Source organism: Electrophorus electricus, chromosome 20, assembly GCF_041902795.1.
Source record: "Electrophorus electricus isolate QZ-2024a chromosome 20, ASM4190279v1, whole genome shotgun sequence".
Taxonomy (NCBI): Eukaryota; Metazoa; Chordata; class Actinopteri; order Gymnotiformes; family Gymnotidae; genus Electrophorus; species Electrophorus electricus.
In genome coordinates this window covers 9,466,937-9,488,203 of record NC_137516.1, presented here as the reverse complement: position 1 = coordinate 9,488,203, position 21,267 = coordinate 9,466,937, and the positions used below count along the sequence as shown (strand labels likewise).

The 21,267-nt window shown below is 38.0% G+C and overlaps 1 protein-coding gene and 1 long non-coding RNA gene across 2 annotated transcripts in view; one reads left to right on the top strand and one right to left on the bottom strand.

Moving 5' to 3' along the window:
- Window positions 1–21,267, bottom strand: part of snrnp200 (small nuclear ribonucleoprotein 200 (U5)) — a 32,076-nt gene that overhangs the window by 9,120 nt on the left and 1,689 nt on the right. The window contains exons 5-34 of the mRNA XM_035536329.2: window positions 21,167–21,222; window positions 20,425–20,520; window positions 20,069–20,221; window positions 19,833–19,932; window positions 19,467–19,603; window positions 19,257–19,337; window positions 18,953–19,126; window positions 16,494–16,631; window positions 16,129–16,284; window positions 15,845–16,015; window positions 15,562–15,755; window positions 15,215–15,338; window positions 14,982–15,131; window positions 12,805–12,915; window positions 12,536–12,667; window positions 12,249–12,437; window positions 10,147–10,344; window positions 8,466–8,618; window positions 7,082–7,162; window positions 6,906–6,989; window positions 5,824–5,930; window positions 5,441–5,559; window positions 5,099–5,253; window positions 4,790–4,979; window positions 4,510–4,683; window positions 2,538–2,698; window positions 2,161–2,388; window positions 1,698–1,889; window positions 1,236–1,414; window positions 150–301 (exon numbers count right to left, since the gene is read on the bottom strand). Coding sequence (XP_035392222.1) covers window positions 150–301; window positions 1,236–1,414; window positions 1,698–1,889; window positions 2,161–2,388; window positions 2,538–2,698; window positions 4,510–4,683; window positions 4,790–4,979; window positions 5,099–5,253; window positions 5,441–5,559; window positions 5,824–5,930; window positions 6,906–6,989; window positions 7,082–7,162; window positions 8,466–8,618; window positions 10,147–10,344; window positions 12,249–12,437; window positions 12,536–12,667; window positions 12,805–12,915; window positions 14,982–15,131; window positions 15,215–15,338; window positions 15,562–15,755; window positions 15,845–16,015; window positions 16,129–16,284; window positions 16,494–16,631; window positions 18,953–19,126; window positions 19,257–19,337; window positions 19,467–19,603; window positions 19,833–19,932; window positions 20,069–20,221; window positions 20,425–20,520; window positions 21,167–21,222 — 4,335 coding nt within the window. The remainder of the gene's footprint in view (window positions 1–149; window positions 302–1,235; window positions 1,415–1,697; window positions 1,890–2,160; window positions 2,389–2,537; window positions 2,699–4,509; window positions 4,684–4,789; window positions 4,980–5,098; window positions 5,254–5,440; window positions 5,560–5,823; window positions 5,931–6,905; window positions 6,990–7,081; window positions 7,163–8,465; window positions 8,619–10,146; window positions 10,345–12,248; window positions 12,438–12,535; window positions 12,668–12,804; window positions 12,916–14,981; window positions 15,132–15,214; window positions 15,339–15,561; window positions 15,756–15,844; window positions 16,016–16,128; window positions 16,285–16,493; window positions 16,632–18,952; window positions 19,127–19,256; window positions 19,338–19,466; window positions 19,604–19,832; window positions 19,933–20,068; window positions 20,222–20,424; window positions 20,521–21,166; window positions 21,223–21,267) is intronic.
- Window positions 2,232–9,358, top strand: LOC113590364 (uncharacterized). Its single transcript, XR_003412098.3, has 2 exons — window positions 2,232–2,326; window positions 8,958–9,358. It is a non-coding gene; the product is annotated as an uncharacterized LOC113590364 (long non-coding RNA).

Here is a 21,267-nt window from a genome sequence, read left to right as displayed (position 1 = left end):
TCGATTAATTACAAAGCTTCAAATTAATTAGATTATTTTTTTAATCATCAAGTCTCACCCCTTATTTTTTTTATATATATTATATATATATATATATATATATATATATATATATTTTTTTTTTAAATAAAAGGTATCCATATTCTTACCTGAGCTGAAAAGCTGCTCGACAATTCTGCGTTCTGTGGTTGAGAGCCCCTCATGCAGGTAGCCTACACCATTAGAGAGCGTCTCCTTCAACGTTGCGTCAGATAGCTTCTCCAGGAATGGGGCCAGGTCCTTCTCAGAACAGTGCAAGAACCTACAAGGCAATAAAGAATAATAGAGTACTGTTGAGGATATAAAAATATTTTGTAGGGTACAAATTACCCAGGTGATCTAACCAGATGTGGCCATCACAGTCATCATCTCAGCAAGTTCAGAGCATTTTCTCTGTTTACATATTTTGTAAAATTCACTTTAAAAGGTTCTTACATATAGCAAGGTACCAAAATGTTTTATACCAAAGTTTTTCACATCTCAGCTCTTCCTAATGAGAATCACTTGACCTAGTACATGCCAAAGAAATATGGCCCTAAAGCTGAAAATATGATCAATATATGATCAGATGCGACAAACATGCATCAATACATCAAGTTTCATGTATGCAAATGAAAAATGAGCATTACAATAACTATAGCCAAAAATGGTCTTAAAAAACAAAACAGAAAAGTCTAATCTGCACATATTAGTGATCAGTATGGCCAAAACATACCCATTTTTTTCCACTTAGGACTTTCACTCATCTATACTGTTCTTTCACATGCACACACAAAGTTAGTATCAATCTGCTGCACTTTCAGCAACTGTAAACATTTTGCATAACATTTTAGCTAGCTACCTGTTGATTGAACAAGCAAAGGTTTGTGACATGAGGGGTAAATCTTTAGTAATTTCATGATTATCTATGAGTCCGATTCACACAAATTGCCACATGAATCCACCAATCACACGAGTCCCAAGTGACATGAATGACATATGGGCATATTTAACCTCTCTTCATTGACCCTTAACTCCTACTATTGACAAAATTGAAAGGCGGATTCTACAAATTCAGGCAAGGTTTGAATCATATTTCAGCACTGAACCACAAACATTAATAAAAACAAACACTGAGAAGCATCAAAGCAACAGATAAGGAGGAAGTGGGACCAATGACGTGACTGCTAGCACAAACTGGGGAGCTCTCAACATACCTCTGTGGGATTACATCAGCAGCACAGAATGTAAGGATATCAATGGCAGTGAGGCGTGTCTGACGCCGAGAAGGAACAAACACCAAGGTTGGTTTGGTAGGAGAGTGCTTCATGATGGCATGGTACACAGGTTTAGCCATAGACAGCAGACGGGTCTGTGTATGACTCACATTAAAGCCCTGAGAAAAGTGAAGGAACAGACAAGGAAAACAAAAGGTAAAAAGAAAAGCAAACAGGTAAACAAATGAAATAATTTGCAATTATTTAAATAAACACCCATAAATAGGTTGCTTTAAAAGTAAATTAAAACTCAGTTCACTCAATGTGGATATGACAGCAAGTCCTTCCTCTGGAATTTGGATGTGCTTACAATTTCAAGAATTCTAGAAAGAGTTTCATTTCACTGCGTGTTATACTGTGTATGACTATGTATGTGACGAATAAACCGAACTTGAAGAGTACCTGAATGTGCAGCTCCAGTAGCACAGGTCTGACATTGGGATGGAAGTTGAATGTGGCAGTAGTGCTGCAGCCCAGCCAGTGGGCTACATCTTTAGCATTGGACAGAGAGGAGCTAAGTGCCACAATGCGGATGGGCCGCTCAATTTGAGAGGATATGTACCTCATTCTTGAGCATATCACTTCCAGAACAGGCTAGAACACAAATTCAAATAGAATGAACATTTACTGAGAGATCTTCTTCTGCAAGAGGTGTTATCACAAAGGAGCTTTGCAGAAATCAGGTTTACAGAGAATCCAGGTCCAGGCTCAAAATGAGCAAGTCACAGGCAGCGATGGCAAGGGGGAAAAAAAAAAGCTCCCTAAGCATTAGAGGAAAAATCATGAGTGGACACAAGGGAACCCATTCTCCTCTGGTTGACACTAAATGGCAAACCAAAAACAATGAATAAATAAATGAGCTTACCCCATTTTCTCCTCCAATGAGATGAGTCTCATCCACAATGAAGAGGCTGACATTTTGAACATTTTTTCTCTGTTTCCAGCGGCGTGACAGGATGTCCCACTTTTCTGGGGTGCTGATGATGATGTCTCCTTTTCCCAGTAGCTTGAGATCAGTACTGGTCTCTCCAGTGAGTATGACCACCTTCTTATTCAGAGCATCTTGAAACTTCTGGTGCCAATCTACAAACACCTATACAGGATAAGTATTACAAACATGTTCAAATATTAACCTATGTAAAGTGTGATGGTGTTGATTATTGGGTCATGAGATTAATAGAGATAAATGGGTATAACTAATGATATTTCCTATATATTATTGTAGTACATCTTAGGGCATACCTGCTCAGCTAGAGCCTCCACTGGTGTAATATAGACACAGCGTCCTTCTGTGTTGTGCAGCAACATCCTGAGAATGGCAAACTCTGCACAAATTGTCTTCCCACTGCCAGTGGGGGCTCCCACAAAAACATTGTCATCACTGTTGTACACTGCATTGAACACTGCAAGGACGGAAGAAATGAAATTGACTCATCTGGGACAGAAACTATTGGACACCTTTTATACACTTTGTTGTGGATTTGATTTTGAACAGACATAAGACTCATTTTTACCCATTAAGTAAAGATTGCTCACCCACAAATTAAGTGAAACTATGCTTTTAGAGTTTTGAAAACTAATTGAAAAAAATAAAATCAAACCCTGAAATCTCTAAGCCTACATTCACACAGCAGGTACAAGTGGCACAATTCCAATTTTATCACGAAATCAGATTTTGTGCTCGACTTTTTAATGATCTAGATCTGACATTAGTCCAAAGAGATCACACACTGAACTGAGTCACATCTGCAAAACATCAATTCTTCAGGTAGCACACTAAAGAGGAAAACAGCAACAGCCACTAACCTAAAGATATTACTCATCTTAATCTGAAAATGCTCGTATCAACCTGCAGTAGAGGCTGGATGCAAATTTGGAAACAAATCATGGAAGCATGGAGTGGTTGCAATATGTGCCTTCTAGTTTTTGGGTTTTTTTTGTACAGAAAAACATCCCAAATTTCTCTGAGGTTACTTCTATGAGGATCTCTACAGACAGTTCCTTGGACTTCTTGGCTTGGCTTTTTTTGTGATAAGGTCCTTCAATTTATACTGCATTATGTCCAATATATTCAAGTTGCAACAGGCAGACTCCAGTTCAGTTCTATAGACATCGCACAGATAATTAAGCCAGAAACGTAACTGACCACAATTTATAGTGCCACAGCAAAAGGTCTGAATTTTCTGAATGAGATTTAAATTTGTTTTTTAATCAACTTTATAAATGCTCTAAAAACATGTTTACACCCAATTATGGGTAGGGCCCTACCAAATGTATGGCTATGAAAACGGATTCGCAGACCGTTTCCAGTGAAATACGATTCTGTGAAATGCAGGAAACTTTAAAATGTTTTTTTTTTACTAGTTGCATGCAGAATTATATGCCAGACCTCACTTTTTTCTGTTGCTATGGAGACCAGTCTGAGATTAACACATGGAGGATTTATGCAAAAACAGTAAGATAACATTATACATTTTTGACCCGTGTTGAAAATATTTTTCCAAGGGAGAGTTAGGAGGCGAAGATACATATTTATTAAGACAGGGACTATGAGCACTTATAGACCCAGTCTAAGTTGACAGTTTGTGCAACTACACTTTATAGTATACAGATGTTACTCATCCCTACTGGGAAAATGTCTAGGAGTTCAATGTCCAGTAAGAGAAGAGGCAAGTACTCCAATCAATAGTAACACAAATATTGTATTTTAGAAGTTGTTTGAGGCTTAACAACTTTCTAAACTGGGATGTGTCTGGCACTGCATATCAAAATTCAGCGATATTACCATGTTTAAACATAGACAAGTGTTGTTTTAATCATCCCATTGAGCGAGAAAGCCTTACACCACCTCCTGATGTTCAGTGCTGTTGGTTAAGATTGTCTATATGGCAGGCTAGCGTGGTGAAGCATAATTACTATTGTAGATATGCAGTTAAATATGTTAATAAATACTGAAATGTAGCATGCATCTTAAAATATATATATATTTTTTTAAACCTAGGGCATTAATTTATGTGAATCTAGTAGGGCTTTATTATGGGTGATTTGATGGTAGGCTGATGGGTAAAAATGATATCTATTGAAAATAAAAATCAAATTCACAATACCTTGCGCAACAAGTAGAGGGTTTAACACCTTAATCCACTGCATCTAAATGTGTGTTTTGTGAAAGTTTATACTGGTGTAGGTTTGTATAAGTGAGCCTGATCCACACCTTGGGTCTGAATGGGGTTGAAGAAAGGGAACTTGTTTTGGTAGAGGCTCTCAAAGGCAGCATTTCTCAGGGCAGATACAGGCAGAGGCTGCAGGTCTAGGAGCTCGGTTGGAGGAGGATACTTCTCTGGGAGGATCAGGTGTCGGAATGATACTGGGAGTTGAGTTTCACATGCTAGATGAGTGACATCAAAAAAAAAATTTCACAAGGAATGTGAGTTAACATATTTGAGTGTGAATGACAAAGAACACAGATACATGTAAAGCCTCTTGTAACTTACATAGCCATCGGTCTGAGACCACTCTGATGAAGTACTGTGGAGGTAATGGCTCAAACACAGGCACAAAGAATGTAACCAAGTGCTCATCCTGAGCATACTTGGCCTTGAGCAGAAAATACTCATGGTGCAGAATCACCTCACTGTCAACATCCTCCACCAAAATCCAAAATGCCTCTGATGAGCCATGCACCTGAGAAACATTTAAGAAAAATAAATAAAACCAGATCTTATATCAATAAAATGAGAATCATAAAGATGCCAATGTCTGTTTTTGTATATTACACAAGGTGTGGTATAAGCCAGACTGACCTTGTCATCCCATTGGAAGTCTGGTGTGATTGTGAGCTCCACCTTAAGTGTGGAGCGGGTAATGGGCTGCAGGTGCACAGACAGGTCAAGTTTGGGGAATTGGTGTACATACTTATGAACGGTTTTCCCCATCTTTGGCATGCGGATCAACTCACCTGACAGAGAAGAAGTCACATTAAATGCAAGTAATTTGATAGAGGAAAACGTATGTTACTATTGATCTGGAAACTTTGTGTACTTCACTACAATTTTGAAAAGAAAAATAAATAAAATGTGAACACACATACATACAAATATATTCAAAAAACACACACTTAAAAAGATACTAAGTATAACACCAACCAATTTCATTGTGGTTCAGATCATACAGACGCTCAAAGGGGAAGCTCTTTTTCTCAATCTTCTTAATGACTTCTTCAGGAAGTTTACGGAACTGACGCAAAGGAGACATTGACAGCCACCTGAGAAAAAAAAATAAATTGTGGCTTAGATAAGTCAAACCAAATCTATTTATATAGTGCTTTTTTACAACAGACGTCACAAGCAACTTTACAAATGTCCGAGGCAAAGCCCCCAGTGAGAAAGCCAAGGGTGACTCAATGGGGGGGGGGGGGGGGGTACCCCAACCTCCTCTGGCCGAAAAGTATGTTCACAAATGTAGTAAACTCTTCCTTTTCAACCTGATTTTAAATATTCAAATAAAAAAAAGATTCTAAATTACTTACATCCTTTTGTCAATCATCTTGCAGAGATTCATTGTCTTGTCCGTGAGCTGTGCCCAGCCACGGCCCAGAACAATCTCAAAGATAGCCCTCATTAGCCGACCAGCACTCTGTACACAAAGTGAAATTATATTTGATCCAAGATAGTATGCAGAAATGACAACATTGCTCATCCATCATTTATTCTCTTGGACATCATAGAAATGTGTACTCAACTGCAATGTTTACTCTTGCATATTTTACTAACTGTCATGTCTAATCTAATCACATTTGTGATTAAACAACTGAAACATGCTTGGATCCATCACACTTTCATCAAATAACGTTGCTTGCTAGTTAACATTAGCTAGATAAAAATGTGACTTTACAAGCTGGCTGTAAACCATCTGTAAGTGTACAAAACGTACCAACACATTTAGTTATATAGCAGATGGTCTAAATACAGCCAGTGTGTAGCTACTTTCACATGCACTGGACAATACATACTTAGCATACTTTCAATGACCTCTATTCTCTGCAACTACTGGCAAACGACGCAGGTTGGAAACAAATGCAGCCGGTGCATATGCATCGCTCACTGCTTGTTGCGCTGATACTGATAAACTGAAATGTGGCTATGTAACTATGTACATAACATTGTACATAACTATGTACTAGTGCTGGATAATAAACAGTGTCACAATAAAATGTATGTGGAATAACTAAGCTTTTGACATTCTAACTTGATATGGATAGCTGTAACAGCAGAAATAAAAATGACAACAGCCAATCGGTCAGTTTTGGCTTGTATGTCAAAGTATACAGGTATTTTCTACTGCAAAGCTTTGTTTCACCTATATGAGTGATCATATTTTTGCCACATCGCCCAGCCCTACTATGTACATAAAATATTAATCTAAGTAAACAACCCATGTGTCAGTTCAATACTGCCGGTATTTATATAGGTACAAACACATTCATTCCACAGTATAATCTTGCACCCCTCCATTTAACTTAAGATATTACAATACAATGAGTGTTGGAGCAGGGAAATTGAAAATTAGATCCTTAAAGGCATTAATAAAGAGTTCATATTGTAAACTTGCCTGTGTGACATAGACCATGTCAGCCATTAGAGCAAAGCCCTCCAATTTGAGCTGGGAGATGTATGCTTGCAGTAGAACATTTATCTAAGAAAGAGACCGCAAACTGTAGTTCTAAGAGAGTTCACATCACTAATAAGTGTCAAAAAAATTCTCTCGCAACATGTACACCGCCCAACCTTAGCACTTGGCTCCTCAATGCTTTCTTTCACTGGGATGGGTACCCTCTCCAGAAGCTTCTGAAGCTCTAGTTTCTCCTCCTGTCAGAACAAAGATTATTATTTCACATATACATTTTATGGATAATTTAATGTAGTGCCTTCAACTAACTGTCAGCCATCGACAGAATGTAGCCACTGCTGATTAAGTTGTGGCTTTTTTCTTTTTTTTTAAACAGTCGGCTAAAGTGGCAAATGAGCAACAGTGACCAGCCATGAAGCTGTCATCTATGCATCATATCAACTGCAGAAGTTTAAAATTATTTCTTATTATTCCATCAGCCAATGGTAGAAAACTAGGAAGTAAAATTACCATCCAAACTGAAAACCTGACAAACCACATGGGCCATAAGGGCAAAGCTCGCCAATTTGAGCCGGGAGAGCTTATTTTCTGGCCACCTGCATCATGCATTACTGCTTTTAGTATATTACTTATAATATAGAACAGTAAATCACTGAATTTCTTTACTAGGTAACTGCTTTTATTTATTTTATTTGATCCTTTCCCATTCTTTAGGAATGATCAGTGGGAAAGAAAGTCATCTTTTTTATACACAGATATACAGTTTTTTGTTAACGCATGCTGCAGCTCCAAAAGAAGTTACCAGCCACTGGCCAGTCACCCTTGTTTTATTTTTTAAATTGTATTTTTTCACTAAAGGAAACCTTAACCCACAGGTCAGGGGTTAAATGGTGACTAGTGAGGTTAACATGGGACCCTACATAATGGTGCACACACGCAGAAAAAAAGTACCCCCTTCAGGTTGGTAATGTGAACATAGCCTTAAGTTTTAATTCAATACTGGTTTATTATGAGCATGGCTTTTCCCACAATATAATATTCTGCACAAAGCAAAATCTATATGAACAGGTCCACTTGAGTCCTTATTTTTCTGTGGCCAATTTTAGATCTAATGTAAAGTTCTTTGCAATATAGCATACTCCTCATGATGGCATATCACGAACCTGACTCAGAACTTAAAAGTACATCATCCAGCAAAGCACAGTGAGTATCAGAAGCCAGCCGATAACAAAATCTGAATAGCATGACAATGAAAAGCTACACTTGACTGAATCCATATGAGTCAAATGGAATGCAGCCACAGGAATGCATTAAAAGGAATGAAATCCAATCATTTATAGGGCTGATCAGTGAAAAATTGTTTAGCGCTGCTTTAAATGTCTTAAATGAGAAGAGGAACAGAGAGGTCCATTTTGATTTCAGTATGTCTTAAAAATCCAGTGAAAATGCACCAGGGAATGCTGCTTATGACTTTAAAGAGTTAAAAAGCATAAAAACTGAATGAATGCAATAGAACAGTATTCAGTATAGCAATGCAAGTACCTCTCTGACAGTGATGTTCCTGAACTCTGAGGAGAGAGAGAAGACCCTGAAAAGCTCAATTTCACTCAGCGTAGGCTTCAGCAGTTGGTTGTAGGTCATTATGGAATCATGGGTGATGTAAAAATGACTGGCAATGCGGCCCAAATCAGTCACCTATGGAACAACACAGCTTAGAGACTTTGGCCACACACACATCCTTCTTGAACAAGACACAAATGAATAAACATTAAAAGAAACATTTGACTGAATTTTGTGAAAATTAAAACACTCATATATAGTGCAATCTATATACAGTACATTTACGTCCCCTCGCCAATCATTTAGGTTCCATTTGAGCTCACAAGTGAGTTGTATACATTTGTAGCTGAGGGAGCACTGCTTGTCAGAACAGCTGTCAATCACTCCATGTGCGTCTAGTAAACACTTGTGAAGTAAATTGATTACTTTGGCATGGGTGCAGAATCAGGTTAAGTCACTCTTTTTGTACTGCAGGAGGAAACCAGAGACCACGAAGACGCAGACACAGGGAGAACATGGAAACTCCATGCACCAGAGACTCAATGTGCCAACAATCAAGCCACCATACTGATTTTTCAGAGTGTACAAGGGATGTACACTTCTGTTATATACTGCATTCTTATACATCTCAGTCTCCCTACTTGTATCATTATATTCAGCTCTACCTGAGTAGCACAGCAAGGACCAAGTCATATCAAATCTTGTAGTGCGAGTACCATTGTGGCAAGTAGTAGGAAGTAGCTATGTACAACAGCCAAAGAGAATGTGAGAAAACTCAAGCACATGTCCAACTGATGCATGTGAATATATAACTGTCTTACACTTGTGTATAACTTTCTTAATTAACAGTCGAAAATTAAAGCTTTAAAACGGAATCATTTGTGTCAGTATGATCTGGGAAAGCATTTGTGAAGAGAGATATTTTTTCTTTTCAGGCATTATGCTTTTTTTGTATGCCTCAGTCATAAGCATCAGAGGTTTCATTTTAAACACTGCTCAACTGTTGAATGATATGAACAAATGGGCTTAAATTAGTCGAAAAAATAATTGTACATGTTTCTATAAAACTTAATAGCCCTATTTTGGGGTCTCACACACACACACTTTTTATATATATAAATAATCAAACATTTTATTGCACTATTTACTGCCAGCTCTCTAACGAATAGACATTCCTTGCTGCCACAACTCCTCCACAATTTCCTTTGCTTTTTTTCTCCCCCTTGTTTCTGTATAAACTAGTGCAGAAACAACCACTATAGCCAGTTTTTCAGGTTTCATCTTGACATAACTACAGTTCACATGTGTATTTTCTCATACATAAATAAATAAGGTCACAGCACAGGTGATATATTGTGTAATCTGGTACAATGATTGAGATTTTCACATGGTGTCCACTTGGCATTAGTTGAATACCAAAGGGTCATTTAGCTACAATGGTAAATTTAATAATAGACTATAATAGAAAAAGCTACATCTATTCTGTTAATAGTATTGATAATAGTTAAAAGTGTGTCTTAATTTTCTTCATTAAAATTCTGAAGCATAACTTGCTGTGGTACTACTTCAGGGTACATTCTCCAATATCATAGCACCACCAACCCTAATCTACAGTATAACCCTGTATTTGCAGTATGCTGCAACTGTTTAGACTAGGACTTGCCTGGAAGCTGCCAGTCCTCTTGTCATATTTGATCAGGTTGTTCTTCTCCAGTACAGTGGCAGCAGTATGCACCAGGTCCATTCTCCGTCGCTCCAAAAGGGGGTCTGCACTACGCTCATCATGAGAAACTCCATACAGTGTGGGGTTTCGCAACATTCGCACATACAAGTAAGTGTAACCCATCCAGTTCAGTGCATCCTGAGATCAAAAAGGAGAACATGTGCATAAAATCAGGTGTATATGGTTCTAAAGTTGCAACATACATTAATAACTAGATTCTCACACAAGCATTCAGTGCAGTCCTTAAGTATTTGAACTGACATTTGAGTTAGGAGCTAGGCCTATAAGAACTGTGGGGGGGAAAAAAAAGAGCAATGGGATACTCAAAGGAAATTCCAGCACTAAATGTCAAACAAAAAATTTACCACCACCCACATTTTATTGGGTACACCTGTTCACCTGCGTCTTAATGCAAATATCTAAATAAGAATTACATGGTACCAACTCAATTCATTTAGGCATGCAGACATGGTCAAACCAAGCACCAGAATAGGGAGACAATGTGATTTAAGTGGCTTTGAATGTGACATGGTTGTTCGTACAAGAAAGGCTGGTTTTAGTATTTCAGAAACTGCTGATCTACTGGGATTTTCACATAACCACCTGTAAGGTTTACAGAGGATTGTCCGAAAGAAAAAATATCCAGTGTCTGGCAGTTCTACAGGCAATAATGCCTTGTTAATGCCAGAGGTAAAAGAAGAATGGCCAGACTAGTTTGAGCAGATAGAAAGGCAACAATAAGTCAAACTTGTTACAACCGTGGTAGGCAGAAGTACATCTCTGAACGCACAACACGTTGAGGCTTGAAGATGATGGGCTACAGCAGCAGCAGACCACACTGGGCGCCAACCATGTCAGCTAACAACAGGCAACTGAGGCTTTGCACTGGCTCAGCAAAATTGGAAAAATATTGCCTGGTCTGAAGAGTTGATTTCTTCTGCGACATTCTGTAATTTCTTTGGCAAATACCCCTCATAGCGCTAACTAAAAAATACCTCTCATAGCACTAAAAAAACAATTATGTTGAATCAACGAGGACTACTAACATTACTCATTAGAAAAAAAATTATTGATTATATAATCAAAAGAATATCTTTCAGTTTTGATCAAAAACAAATTAAATTTCTCGACCTGGTCAACTTTAATTCCCTACAACAGTAATCTTCTAAACCCATCTTGAATTCGACACATCCCTTTTAAGAGCTATAAACCCCCCAGAACAGCCACCAATATTTAATAATCTACCTGGTATGTTTCAGAATAATTTGTACATATACAAATATTCCATATAACTGTCTTTTCCACAAATGCATACACACACCAAGTAATGATGCTAATTATCTAAAAATTCTTTAAAATGTTTAAATGCCAAATATGTATACAAATTATTTCCCCCTCCATGTCCTCCATCTTATTGAAGATATTATGCAGTCAATATGTTTCTAAAATAGGTTTTATTAATAAAAAAGTACTATGGGTCTTCCAAAAGGACCTTAAAAAAAAAAAACTAATAAAAAAATAAAACTAAATTTAAGACACACCTATTCATTCAATCAACACTACCACACCTATATTAACAACTAAATTACACTGTAATGCCAACTACCTGTATCAGTTTATTAAAAAGTAATATTTACTACATGTTTTTCTTGTACATTTGTTTTTCCTTCTTCATGCTTTATTAAACTTCTGTATTTTAATTCTTTGTAAAGCAACCATTCTTTGTAAAGCAACCAAAAGGCGCTATGCAAATATAATGCATCAGCAGTAGGTTCTAATATTTTTATGGTGACTAACATTGTGTCTAATGGGTGATTGTCTTTTGATGTAAAATTGTGTATTTCATTGTACAACAAAGTACTCAAAGATTGTTATACAAATAAAGATGTTCCTACTAATTTTAAGACTTAATTTTAAGATTCGGAATTATGTTTAGATGTATAAAAACAGCCAGGTTTTTGTTATTTTATAGCCAAAAACAAAACTATCAAGATTCTGCTACCTGCAAATGGCACTATGTGCCTCAGGTGTGGGAGCCCTACCTTAGTATTCTGGATATTGCCCAGCACAATCTCTGCATTGAGCATGTCGGGCAGTTTGCCCACCATCTGGCTCTCTATGGGCAGCTGCTGGTTAAGCAGAGACAAATAATACTGCAACTCTCCATGAGATGTGATCAGAATTCCCTCTCCTTTAGTGTCGTACTGTGGCCGTCCTGCACGGCCCAGCATCTGAAATACAGGAATGGCATGATACAATGCAAGAAATAACCAGTCAAAGAACATTTGAAAAATAATCAATTAATTTTAAGTCGGAGTAAGTGACCAACCTGCAGAATATCCAGAGCTCCAAGCTCAGTCCATCTGCCTTTCTCTGGGCTGTACACCTGCGTGCCTTTGATGATGACAGTGTGTGCAGGCAGGTTGACACCCCAAGCCAGTGTAGCAGTGGACACCAGCACCTAAGGTAAAAACCTTTGTAGAACTTTAAACAAGCAAGACTAATAGTCTACACAGGATTATCAAGTTGTTGAAAGTGACAAGGATTAAGTTCTGTCTAGGCTGGCTATAAAATAGTGGAAGAGATCACTTTACTTACCTGAATGTGTCTATCAGCAAATAGATCCTCTACCAGTGTCCTGTCCACTCTGGTCATGCCAGCATGGTGGATAGCAAAGCCATATGGCAAGAGATCCTTCAGCTCCAGATTCTAAATAATTTATCGGAAAAGAAGTTTAAATTGTAATCAGGATCCACTTGGGCTTGTGGCTCTCCAGTAATAAAATTTATTCTGGTTTTAGACCCAACATGCACAACTTTAACTATGCTGTCAAGATATGTGAGCATCAACACTACAACTCTGCAATTTGCATATAATGTCTAAAGGCTGGCTCATTAGCATGGCTGCAAAAAAAAATGCATACTTGTTAGACTAATGATTACAAAATCACAGCCCTTTTGGATTAACAGACTAATCTAACAGATACTCCTAGTCTTGCGCTCACTCACACACACACACACACACACACACACACACACACACACACACACACACACACACACACACACACACACACACACACACACACACACACACACACACACACACACACACACACACACACACACCTGATCCATCCAAGTTTCAGTTTCAAATGGTAGTTCAATCTGGTTTAGTGGCTAGAGCAAATTATAGCCATACAAATCACATTTGGGGATTTGGTTTTCCTTTCATCATACTGACATTTACTCTCCACAGCTGTGCGTTTTTGCATTGTTTTGGCCATTCTATATAAATCCAAATTCTATATAGAGCCAAACTGGTCACTTAAGAAACCATTGCTCAGTCTGCTTCTTAGTATGGCCAAAGAATACAGGAAGGATACCTTCTAAGGATACTCAAAGCTTAAAATGCACAAACAAAACTGACCTTAATGTTGAAACACTTTTGTGCAATGTCTGTTTTGCTGGCATACAGTATGTGCGCACACACACACACACACACAAAAAAAAAGCATCTGACAAATCTGTCTCCTTATGCTGGGTTCAGTGTACACAAATTCAGTCTGATTTTAACACAAGTTTGGTGTAATATCCATCATGGGGCCCAATTATGAGCATTGGCAATGAGGAAAGGGTGTGTCAGGGGAAAGTGTGTCATAATCGAAGAACACTGAACGCCCCACGAAGACCTGATGAAAAGTCCAGCATGTCAGAAATTAAGATTCTCATGTAGTCTGACAACTACAATCTTCCTTGACATGCTCTTGGTCACACATATGTTAACACAGCGAAGAGAAAGAGGAATGCTGCTGCTGGTGATTTCAGTTATAGTGATTATGAAAACACATGAATTTAAAACGCATCCATGCATCTTCATTTATCAAAGTATGTAATTCCCAAAAGGCAATCATTTTTTTCCTCCACCAGTGATTTACATACATGGAACCTGGAAGCCAGCTGCATTTATATAATGTTTTAGACGTTATTCATTATCTCTCGTTCTTTTTAAAAGGTTAGAGAAACCATGCTGTTCTTTTCATGACAAGCAGGAACAGGTCCAGCTTAATTTTTTCTTTCATGAACACAAAACTGAAAGGATCACACATGGCACTGACCCCAATACATATTACAACAGCTCATATTGAACTATGCAGGTTTATATTTAAAGGGGTTTTTTTTGTTTAATATTACAGCGCATCAATTGCTCCGTCACAAATGAGTTTAGAAACCTTGTTCCACTTTTTTTCCATAAAAAAAGTCATTTGTGTTTCTGTGGTAGTTGTAATTCATTTAAGAATCACAGGGTGTCAGTAGCAGTGAGTTGATTCTCACTTTCCAATTGCTATACACATGAGCACAACTCCAAGAGCTTTGGTTCACTGTATCTGAACTAATGCAGTTGTATCTGCATTCATTTCATGAATTTGAACGCATAGCCACTATGTATAGTTTATTTTATTGTTACTTGCAATCACAGAATAACACTATCCACAAAATAATGATCTGTGAAATCTGATGCATTGTATTATGTACATCAGTAAATATTATAGCAAACGCATTGTTGATTGTCTCATGTTTCAGTTTCACCTTTCCTTGTGATGTGAAGAAACCTGTGGACAAGAGCTAATCTGCCTGTCAAGTTGTATATAGCGCATATAAAGGGGACAGAACAGCAATAATTATCCAGGTTGATACAGCATAATTGACAGTCCATGATGCTGGTGATCTGAAGTGTGTAGTGTATAAGTGTGCTGTGCAACAGTTACGGCTGACCTTGCACTGCTCTGCTTCAGTCCTCAGAACCTCCGTAGATGCGGACCCCTCTCGGAGGAAGAGTCCGAGGGTGTCTTTCTCTAGACACATATCTCTGATCGCCCGTGCAGTCTTCCCGGTCTCTTTTCGTGAGTGTACAAACACCAAAACCTGACAACCACAAGCAAGATTTTCTTCTTCACATCTAGGCTTCATCCAAATACTCTAATAGAACCTTTGTAGTATTCAGTTACCTGGTTCTTTCCAGCATGTTCCATGATCTTTTCATAGACAATCTCATTCATGATCTGAAAGCGCTTGATAGCCTTCTTCTCTGTGATCCCCACATATGTCTGCTCCAAAGGCACAGGTCGGAAACTGCACAAAAGGTAAAAAAAAAAAAAAAAAAAAAAGAGCAAAGAGAATAAGAAAATAAAACCACCAAGTTAATACCAAATAAAGTATTTCCAAATTAACTATATACAAAACGTACATATAATTTTACCTTCTTTATGAGACCCAGAGCATTCAGACAGTTCTTCCAGGAGTGTGTTAATACACATCCCCCTCCCCCCCAATCAGCAACTAACAGCACCCTTACCTGTTGTCAAAATAGAACAGGCCCTTAGCAGGATCTACACGCAGACATGTGGCAACATCCTCGTAGTTTGGCAGTGTTGCACTGAGGCCAATGAGGCGCACATCTTCCTGGGTCAACTCCACATTCCGTATAGTACGAGCGATGAGAGACTCCAGCACTGGCCCACGGTCGTCATGTAGCAAATGGATCTCATCCTGCAAATGAAAAAAGACTGGAGTCTACTGCACATCTTTACAAGACCACTGTGCAAATATTAAATGAATGCATTCCAAAGTTTACTTACAATAATTATGAGGCGCACTAATTGGGTATATGTACGGTCCCCTCCCTTGCGGGTAATGATGTCCCATTTCTCAGGTGTGCACACTATGATTTGGGTGGCGTTTATCTCCTCTTTGCAGAGCTGGTGATCTCCAGTCAGCTCAGACACTGTTATTCCATAACTTGCCAAACGCTATAAACAACAATCATTACAACATGGGAAACTATTAAAAAAAAAAAACAACATCAGTATAAAAGAACTGGTAAAGACTAGTTTCTTTAACCTTCAGTCCTTGCCACTCCTACCTTTCCAAAGCTGCCAACCATTTCCTGGACCAGTGAACGCATAGGAGCAATATAAATTATTTTAAATTCATCTACATTGATGGTGCCATCCATATTGATGTGCTTGCCAATCTCTCGTAGCATTGCCATCAAAGCAACATTAGTTTTACCAGCTCCCTGTGAGTCAAGTAGAAAGGTAATAAAGTTAGAGAGAAAAAGAAAAAAAAAAAACACAAAAAAAAAAACACAGCAGATACAAGCTTGAAACAAATGCCACAAACAATAGCAAACATTGACTGGGTAAGTTGTGTCTACATTTAACTGCACTAGGAGGACTTCATCTTCAATGATTTCTATTAGATATAAAAGAATGCTATGGTCCTTACAGTGGGAGCACACACCAACAGGTTGCCATCAGTTTCCATCGAGGTTTTGAACAGTTTACTCTGGATGCGGTTTAAGGTTTTAAACCCTTCAAAGGCTGCCTGAGCATATTTTGGCATCTTCTCAATAGCTACTAGTGTCTGAAAAAGAGTAACAGTTTGTAATAGACTGGAAAAAAAAAAAGTGATCTGATTGGACATACATATTTGATAAATTTTCAAAAGGTTATATATATGGCACGTAGAATGAAAATGTAAGCACCCAAACAGTGAAGTCAAAATAGTTTTCATTCCTCAATAAATATGAACATGCGGCAAAAGTACATGAGATTTTTATTTAAAGATATTTTAAGCCTTGTTTTGTTAAGTTACTTGTGTTAGATTCCAGATACCGGCCGCTTATATTCCAAAGAAACTTCACAGTAAATACTGTTAACATGTAAATTAAACACAGAAAAGAACATTCACTCATATCATTGGACAATGGAGAGTACATCAGCAATATGAGGAAAGGCTGGAGTATTCTCTACCAACTGTAACAAGGTCTGACTTAACAATTCTAATTATAAATAGGTATTATGGAAACAGTTGATTAAAACAGATATATGGTAGTCTTAAATGCCTCCTGCCATGGCATGGGATTACAATAGAGCAGATATCCTACCTGAATGTGGATTGAAAAGGTAAAAATACTGAATCCAAAATGGGGAAGATTTGCACACACTGGTTAAAGATGCCATTTTAGAGAGTGTTTGTTGCAATATAATAAACTTAAACATACACATTTGGGGGGAGGGGATCATGGCTAGATATTACAGGCAGACCCTACAAATGAGCAAATCACATTAGTCAACAGTACAACATCCAAAAACCTGAACTCCTCAAAAAGCAAGAGGTCCAGATTGGACATCAAAAAACAGTGGGCCTTGGTACAGATGGTGCTGCTGTGATGGTAGGATGACAGTGTAGGGACATGGTTTTGGATCTTGACAACATGAAAAAAAGTAAATAAATCTGAATTTTCTGTAAAAATCTGTCTCAAGTAGTTGATGGTCTATCAAGCATGTTTAAATCATATTGATCCAAGGTAGTGGAGTTAATAAAAAGGTCTGTACAGGCAGTAAGCACTCCCCCATGTCTAGAGAGACCTTAAAAGTCTCAACAAAAGTCTCCCAGAAATCTTGGGGGTACCCAATAACTCATACACTTAGAACTAACGTAAAACACCACAGAAATGGGCAGTGTTAGCTAAGTGGTTAAGGTACTTGACTTGTAATCGGAAAATTGCTGGTTCTAGCCCCACCACTGCCAAATTGCCCCTGAGCAAGGCCCTTAATCCTCAATTGCTCTCAATCATAATTGTACGTCACTTTAGACAAAAGTGCCAGCTAAATGCCATAAATGTTATCCAAACAATTCAAGGCTTGCAATGGAATTAATGTTAACTGCTGTCTGTTAAAACTACTACGATTTCATCTAATAATAGTAATGTTTTGATGTATTCAAGTGCTAATATGATTGCCAGGGCAAAGCATGCTAATGGCCTGACTGACCATAATCAGCTGTTGTTTACTGTCTCAATTTTTAGCGGGCTAGTGTTTAAATGAACCAATAATCAGGTACCAGGTACCAAACCAACTAAAAGCAGTGTTTAGAAGAACTTTAACAAACTTAAATATCATATCATACCAGATATGATGTATAGGGAAGTCTTGGTGGACAGAAAATATAGCTCCTGGTGAAATAAAGGTGTTCAGAAAGGAAGCTATTGTGGACAGGGAGATAAACACAGCTTCTGGTGTAACTGAAGTGTGCAAAAATGCAAAATACTGTGTGAACTGGCTAACACCACAGCTATGTCAGTTGCTGACTGCATAGCATCAGGCCACAGTGTTATAGTTAACAACAACAACTTGCCTCTTACATTTCCTGAATGGCAACAGCCTCTACACAACACACACACACAAACATATGGACACTCCACTACGCTCACAATGATTAGGTGTTAAGAAGGTGCCAAGAATACAGTCATTGTAACAATTTAAATGAAAATCACTTGTCAGCCTGGAAGACTGTCCTTTAATCTTGGAAATGTAATAGGCACAAACAGTTTATCCATAATTTTAGCTTCACTATATAATTACTCACTCAAACATTTTATTGTGTACGTTTTGCATAAACTATTGATAAAAGGAGGGAAACCAAGTGAATGTAAAACCTTTTTAGAGATATTATGAACAAAAGCTGTGGGTTAAATTGCACTAATAGCTCTGTCAAGCATTACACCCAAAGCTCAGCCAAGTATACTAACATATGCTTAACTAAAACAAGGCCTCCAAAATACTTCAACAATCAAAACTGACAAAAATAAATTACTTAAATGTATACACAAGCTGTAAATCAAATCCTGCACGTGACAGCTTTGGATGATTCTTAAATACATTTATGAATAGAACACGCACCTCATCCTCAGCAAATGGCTTAGGTTTAAGGGCAGGTACATGCACCTCCTCGTAGCCTTTTCTTTGTTTACGGAAGGACCCATCAGGCAGCTGGCAGCGCTTATTTGCCATGAAGTGACTTCCTTGAGTAAAAGCAAGGTCCTCCAAATCCAGCATCTGCCGTGCTGCCACCGACTGAAGAGAGAAGAGGAGAAAATCAACACCTACTTCAGTTAATCTATACAAAAAGCAAGTTATCAAACTATTATATAACCAAAACAAAATGGCAAATGTACAGTAGTCAAGGTTTAAACTTTGACTGTACCTCTCCATGATCAATGTCCATAGACTCCAGATCATTGTCTACTCGAGACTTTCTTACTCTTTCTCTCCGTGATCTCTCCTCCTGCAAAATAGTTTTGTTAAGAATGTAATGTTACAGAGCAACGCTGAATATTACTTACGATTTTTTGGCATAAAAAAAAGATTTATTAATTATTACCAAGTATACATTAAGCAAGATAAGAGTGCTCACTCGAATAATGTCCTCTTTCTCAGTTTCCTGCAGCTGGTAAAGAACTTTGGACAAGTCCTGATCTGCTTCCATTTTGCTGATGATCCTTTCTTTCTCTGCCTCACTCTGAGCACTGGCCAACATGGTGCAGTAGAGAACTGAAAGGAGGCACAAAACAATTGCAAAGTGTCCAGGTCAGGTCACCAGGTCAATTTTAAATGACACTTTACAAATACCTTACAAAGTTCTTCATAACAACAGTGAACAATATCAAGAACCACCACTAAATACAGTTGTAAATGATTATAAAAAGGTCAGCACTGACATATCTAAACCATGTAAATAGCATGGAAAAAATTAATGAGAATGCGTTTGCAGGGCACGTACTCATGCGTCGGTGTTGGCGTAGAACTTTGATGAAGTCGAATGTGTTGAAGCCTAGCAAGAGTACCAACTGATTTTCACATTCTCGGTCATCACTGGCAGTCTATAAACAGGAAAATCTACAAGTTAAACCTACAAGTAATATATGGAATTCAAAGCAAGTAAACATGAAGCACTCTGGAAGAGGAAAATAAGGCTTCCCAAAAAGCTCCAGCAATGAGCATAAACAGTCTCATCACCTTGAGTATCTCCAGTACTTCATCTGCTTTCTTTTGAGACACAATGGCATCATCGTAGAAACGGCTGAGCTGTCGCTGAAGCCAAAAAGCATCGATGTCTCTTGGGTGAAGGTCTTTCTTTTTGGTCATCATCACATCTCCTGCACTTCCCAGCTACAGAGAAAACAGTTTGAATAAAAGGTCCCCAGGATGGGATTAAAACTAGCAAGACATCTTTCTTTTCATGCTCAAACATAACCTAAGAAAAGTATCTGAGCCAAAACATTTTATCTACTAGAAGAAAATTATAGCAATTGGTGACCTCCCAAAAACTTTATAATTATTATTTTTCACCAGTTGGACTAAAGACGACTTACATTAGCAGAAAGGGTGCATCCCACATCTGCTTCCTCACCCTCACTATCATCAGAGCCTTCCTCCCGCACCTCTCCATACTGGTCATCATCACCTTCCTAAAAACACATATGCCAGACTTTGATACTCCATATTTTACTTAAATGTAATACGGTAACAACTTCTCCTTTACATGGGAGGTTCACTTCATTTCACATTTGACACCTTCAATGATTTCCATTTTCATTTATGGAATTTAGCTGACGTTTTAATACAAAATGACTTAATCATGGCTGAGTACAACTTGAGCAACTGAGGGTTAAGTGCCATGCTCAGGGGCCCAACAGTGGCATCCGGCAACCTTCCGATAAGTCAAGTAGTGAAAGTTAACCTGTCCTTTAACTCTTAATGGAAAACATCCATGACACATCTCATGTTGTTGATTTCCAAAAGAGCCAACTAGCAACAGAAAACATCACCCGGTAATACAATTTACGTTTTTATGATAATCAAGAACTAGAGGAGTTTGTCAACAAAATTGTGTCAAAGAGCATTTGATTATAAATTAGTCTTTGGTGGTGGGGAAAAAAACCCCCTCAAAACTACAAACTGACGAATTGTTTAACATTCAGAAAACATTCAAGGCAGATCTAACAGGCATCCGATGCAATTTTGGGTGAACGTCCATTGTAATAAAATGATATAGCACAATGTATTCCATACATAATGTGTAATAAAAGTCCCACACAGTGCCCCCCCACTCACCTCCTCATCTGATTCAAACTGCACATTTACTCCATATGTTTCATCTATATTATCATCTGTTGTGGGGGGAAAAAAAATCACCACTGTAACGATTGCATCAG